Source organism: Hyalella azteca, unplaced genomic scaffold (genome assembly GCF_000764305.2).
Source record: "Hyalella azteca isolate HAZT.00-mixed unplaced genomic scaffold, Hazt_2.0.2 contig12914, whole genome shotgun sequence".
Classification (NCBI taxonomy): Eukaryota; Metazoa; Arthropoda; class Malacostraca; order Amphipoda; family Hyalellidae; genus Hyalella; species Hyalella azteca.
In genome coordinates, this window is record NW_025942855.1 from 13333 (window position 1) to 19624 (window position 6292).

The 6292-nt window shown below is 47.7% G+C and overlaps 1 protein-coding gene across 1 annotated transcript; it reads right to left on the reverse strand.

The window, feature by feature from the left end:
- Positions 1 to 668: 668 nt before the first annotated feature.
- On the reverse strand, positions 669 to 2226 carry LOC108665198 (protein BTG2). The gene has a single exon (XM_018151931.2). It carries the CDS (start codon positions 1878 to 1880, stop codon positions 1182 to 1184), a length of 699 nt encoding a protein of 232 aa, XP_018007420.1. The 5' UTR covers positions 1881 to 2226; the 3' UTR covers positions 669 to 1181.
- Positions 2227 to 6292: the final 4066 nt, after the last annotated feature.

A 6292-nucleotide genomic window follows, 5' to 3' on the forward strand; every position in this document is an offset into this window, starting at 1 on the left:
TATTTCAATATTGTAAATATGAAAGGACACGATAATGAATGATGATGAAATGAATGTCATGAATGGCGTCGGGGAAGAAGCAGACTCCAATGAATATTTTTTTTATGTAAGCCTAAAAGTAAGTTACGCCAAATAATATCATAATGACAATGAATGTTCTCTAACGTAACCAACTAAAGATAAGATAAAGCGATGGAGAGGGAGAATATCTTGTCTGACATATCTTCTCACAAGCGCAGGAGGACAAGTGGTGCTGACAACGGTGCATGTCCACGAAGTGCGATACATCGTCCACGAAGAGCGATACATCGTCCACGGAGAGCGATACATCGTCCACGAAGAGCGATACATCGTCCACGAAGAGCGATACATCGTCCACGAAGAGCGATACATCGTCCACGAAGAGCGATACATCGTCCACGAAGAGCGACACATCGTCCACGTAGGGCGATACATCGTCCACGGAGAGCGATACATCGTCCACGGAGAGAATGTATCGGTGGTCGGAGCGCATCCAGTCTTAAAAACACTTTTAAAACCACGAAATGTGTTTCTTGCAAATCTCAGTAATTATCAAACACTTCTTACGAACCTAATTAATCAATGCCTCTCTCATTTTCAGATACATAAATTAAATTTCAGACACGACGTTGACAAAAGCTGATAAAATTTAATGAGCTGTCGGTGGTAATAGCTAAATCTTATATTTTTTCACAATTTCCAGACTGGATGTTCCTCCACGACACGACACGACACCACGACACCGTGGCAGCACTACACTTCTTCAACATACACTTAGATAAATGATGCAGACTTTGTACCATATGAAGGATTCTAGAGTGGGGCACCGCCCCTCCCCCCTAGCTTGGCACAATCCTAGCGCAGAACTGAGCGCATGCAGAGATTTTATTCTTGATTGTCGGATGAAACAATCCCTGCAAGATTGCTCAGTTGGCTGAGCACGGATTGCACCAGCGTTGACGGGGCCGTAGCAAGAAGGCTTCATGCTCTCACCCAGCCAAAAACATCACAGAATTACACACCACTGCCGCGCTATCCTTATACATTTCTATAATATAATAAAGTATAGTATTTACACATAGAATTGCGGCAGAGATTGTACTGTACACAGCAGGCTCCAGGTGAGATCGGCGGCTGGTGGAGGCTGACCGTGAGGCGTTTCAACTGGACACGAAAAGCCTCTCGAGAGGCAGGACATGATTCGGCCTCAGTGCGTCTTTACAATTATTCGAAGAATTATTGTTAGCCTCCTTGAGAAGAGCGAGCTGGTGCGCGTGAAGAAACTGCTGGTATTGATGGTGAGGTGGAGAAGCACGTCTGTTGTTGGACGGAGTGGAGAAGTGGTGATAGGAGAGAGCTTGAGGAGGAGTCACTTGCTGCTGAGGGAAGATAGACTGCATCTTCATGGGAGTGAAAGGTGGTTCTGGGGAGCCTCTAATCTTCTTGTTCGGCGGAGTACTCGGTGGAGTTGGTGGTGAACGCATTACCATGCTCTCGTTCTCGTACAGGATGCAAATGGAACCGTTTTCTCCGATCCTGTAACTCACTTCGTGTGGGTCAACCCACATCGTAAATTCGGCAGGAAACATCGAATGTATCAACTGAGCAGCGAGACCCATGAGGTGTCCAGCTCTTGCCAAAATCGGGTCGACTTTTCCGTTCATTCTGATGCAGCGATAGCCGGAACCCTTCACAGGATGGTCCGGGAACCAATGATCAGCGTAGTAATTAGTTAAGCATTCTTCGACGATCATCCGAAACCTGTGGAACTGTTCGTCGCTGAGCTTCGCACAAGACGTAGACCCAGTTTTCATTAATTCAACCAGGAATGTGGTTGCAGATTCTATTTCAGTTTTCATAATGGGCTTAGGTTTTCTATTGGAAACTTGATGATTTATCTTTTAATCTTGGTCGTTATCACTGGAGTCACAATGGCGGAGGCGAGCACGGAAATCACGGGGACGGCTTCAAATGAAAGACGGACTAGCAATGCACAAAAAAATAAACAGGAAGATGCCGTTATTCTTTGGTTTCATGCAGCTTAATCAGCACTCACTTCAGGAATTGTTGTTCTATCTATTGTCAAAAAGTAAAGTAACCATAGTCTTTGTGTGGAGGACAGAAGGGAATTTATTGTTCGTGCTACGAGCGCTCCATCTCCTCTCAACAACGTCTACTCGCCAACTGAAGCGCTGCGTGCACTCAGCCTTCTCTCTCAGCTTTCACAACCGCCATGGACCAATCAGGAGCCAGGCAGCCATCTTGTGAACAAAGACACATCCATATTTCATCAAAATTACTAACTTCTACGAATTCACTCGCTCAACAACTAATACTGATTCATCTTTAGGAACAACCTGCAAATATTTTGGGAAATTTTAGCCCGTTTACTATCTGATTCTCGTACTTTATCAATATTCTGCTTGGCCTCGACTTGACAACAGGAGGAAATGACGTGATAGCTGTGGCGCAGAAGAGAAGACAAAGAAATAGGCACAAAGCGTTGAAGCAAATCAACTGCCTTCATATATAATCAAATTATTCATCCTAATTTATCGTCGATATCCCTCACGTTCTCGTGTTCTTCAACCACACAGAGTTATCGAGTAATTGTATGCATTTTTTTTTTCTTACTGGAACGTCCATGTTGTCGACTGTGCCGTTAGTCGCTGCAGCGTCTGGCTGCTCCGACCACATCGTCTCCTCGATACGACGACCACATCGTCTCCTCGATACGACGACCACATCGTCTCCTCGCTACGACGACCACATCGTCTCCTCGATACGGCGACCACATCGTCTCCTCGATCACCATGCAGTCATGTGCTAGTCACCAGTCATGTCCTAGTCACCAGTCATGTGCTAGTCACCAGTCGTGTGCTAGTCACCAGTCTTGTGCTAGTCACCAGTCGTGTGCTAGTCGCCAGTCATGTGCTAGTCACCAGTCGGGTGCTAGTGACCAGTCATGTGCTAGTCACCAGTCTTGTGCTAGTTACCAGTCTTGTGCTAGTCACAAGTCATGTACTAGTCACCAGTCTTGTGCTAGTCACCAGTCTTGTGCTAGTCACCAGTCATGTGCTAGTCACCAGTCATGTGCTAGTCACCAGTCACTAGTCACCAGTCATGTACTAGTCACCAGTCGTATGCTAGTCACCAGTCGTGTGCTAGTTTCTCCCAAATTCAGCGCAAGCGTCGGCAACTAGAAAGTCAACGACACAGAACACACACACAGCACACATCACATACAGCACACATCACACACAAACACATCACACACACACAGCACAAACACAACACACAACTCGTGGTAGAACTAACCTACACATTTGTCTCATCGCGGTACCTGAATGGAAGCTTTACACCACGCCGCACTCTGAGTGTGCGTTCTCCCATACGCCATTCGTGCCTGACGTGTGCGTGTTTGGGACGCGTGTACGTGTATGTTGTGTGTGCGTGTGTAGACATGGGTGTTGTGTGTGCGCGCGTGCCGTGGGTATGGAAGTGTGTCACTATATGGGCGATATTACACATTCATTTATCTGGCTGTATTCTTTTGGTCTTTTCAGTTTCTTGGAGTGAAATTTAACCGTACCGTATATACAAATATGGAAAGATTGTGTTACTTGGTGTAGGTATAGCTGTATTGCGATATTGGTATATAGTTAAATAGGTATATTTGTATACTGTTATATTGGTATGTTGGCATATTGTTATATTGGTATATTGCTATTGCTATGTTGTTACATACGCGACTAAATGCAATCTTCATAATGACTCTGAACAATAAATGATTTAATGGATTATATTGACAAGACTGAGGTATCTTCTGGTATTCATACATGGTGCATTCATACAACATGTGTTGTATATATACAACACACGGCATAGAATATATCGGATGGACACGGTCGAGGCAGGCGCTGTCCTGCCGCTGTTGTTGTTGTTGAATTTTGCGTACATACAACCTTATAGTCACTTCCTGTCCGTACGATCAATTTATGACCTTACGACCACCTCAAAAACTTACGACCACCTCAAAAACTTACGACCACCACAAAAACTTACGACCACCTCAAAAACTTACGACCACCTCAAAAACTTACGACCACCTCAAAAACTTACGACTACTCATAAACATCTGCGTACGTGACTCAAGAGCATCATTGTTGTGAGTCAACATGTGACGTCACGACCGAAGATGTGGCACATGTGACGTCACGACGAGAGATGTGGCACATCAGCATCCTCTCATGCCCCCTCTCTCCCTCCCCTCTATCCCTTCTCCGCCTCCTCCCCCTCACTCTCCTCCCTCAATCCCTGGAACACCGCGAGGAGAATTTACGCCCACCCTCCGCTTTCCCCCCTCCACTCCAACCCCTACCCCCCATCAGCCCCTCCACTTCTTCGGCATCCTCAACGCCGGCCCCTCCACTCCGACCACTCCATCCTAGCCTCTTCACCCATGATCGTTATCTCGTTGCTCTTCCACCACTCCACCACCTCTTCAATCCCTTCTTCCATACCCTTCAACTTTCTCACCATCCACCCTCTTCCCTGCTCTCTCCCCCTTACACCCCCACCCCTCTGAACCACTCCCCCTTCCCCGCTTTTGTTTTGGTGTTTTTACGTGCGTAGGTCCTTACGTGCGTAGGTCCTTACGTGCGTAGGTCCTTACGTGCGTAGGTCCTTAGAATGGGAAAAACAGGGCAGGATACGTGTAATCAAACTTACACTGTACACGTGCACTGTACGCATGCGTAATACATCGTGTGCGTAATGACAACTGCAGACGCTGTACTTCTCTTACGCTCACCATCCAACAGGGACTTCAGACTTCACTTTAACTCATGAAGAGCAGACAAAGACTTCACTATGACCTGTGAAGGGCAGACAAAGACTTCACTATAACCTGTGAAGGGCAGACAAAGACTTCACTATAACTCATGAAGAGCAGACAAAGACTTCACTATAACTCATGAAGAGCAGACAAAGACTTCACTATAACTCATGAAGAGCAGACAAAGACTTCACTATAACTCATGAAGAGCAGACAAAGACTTCACTATAACTCATGAAGGGCAGACAAAGACTTCACTATAACATGTGAAGGGCAGACAAAGACTTCACTATAACCTGTGAAGGGCAGACAAAGACTTCACTATAACCTGTGAAGGGCAGACAAAGACTTCACTATAACCTGTGAAGGGCATACAAAGACTTCACTATAACTCACGAAAAGCAGACAAAGACTTCACTATAACATGTGAAGAGCAGACAAAGACTTCACTATAACCTATGAAGGGCAGACAAAGACTTCACTTTAACCTATGAAGAGCTGACCAAGACTTCACTATAACCTGTGAAGAGCAGACAAGGACTTCACTGTAACCGGTGAAAGGCAGACAAAGACTTCATTGTAACCCGTGAAGGACAGACAAAGACTTCACTATAACCCGCAAAGAGCAGACAAAGACTTCACTATAACCAGCAAAGAGCAGACAAAGACTTCACTATTTCCTCTACGGTACAAACTTCACAATATTATGGTGAGCAGACAGCGGCGGCAGGGCAGCAGAGCCGCCGCGCAGCTGCCGACCGCTCGAGTTTTACGCTTTTTCTTCCCACACCCCTACACCCTCTCCATCCCTACACCCCACACCCCTACACCCTTTCACCCTATCCACCCCTTCACCCACACCCTCAACCTCACCGACCGCAGACCCCCTCCGAACCTCACCACTTCACTCTAACCCTCTCCCTCCCCCCACAACCCCATCCCAACCTAACATCATTATCTCACCATCTGCAGCCCCCCTCTCCCCCGAACCTCACCCTTTTAGCCTCAACTTCCCCCTGCCCCATCTCCCTCTCACCGTAACCCCCCCCCCCACACACACAGCCCACACGCCCCTCCCCCCCCCCGCCAAATCGTGACTACAAGCGTCACCATAACGCCACCAGCCACCACACCTCACCATCCCTGACGCCTGCGGCCACCGTCACCATCTCATGGTGCAGCAGCAACAGTGATGACTCCACACGCCAGACTCTGGGGTTACGGTGTTGGGGTTACGGTGCTGGGGTCGGTGCTGGGGTTACGATGCTGAGGTTACGGTGCTGGGGTTACGGGGCGGTCAGCTGCGATGGCCAGCGATGTCGAGAGCTCAGGGGCAGACCCCTAGCCTCACCCCCATCGCATCTCCTCCCTGACCCCCCCCCTAACCTCCCTCACTCAACCCATTCAGCCCCGGGCGGCTGTACTCCACCCCAG

Excerpts from the sequence above, each read along its gene's own strand:
- LOC108665198 (XM_018151931.2), bottom strand. The coding sequence starts at position 1,880 with ATGAAAACTGAAATAGAATCTGCAACCACATTCCTGGTTGAATTAATG.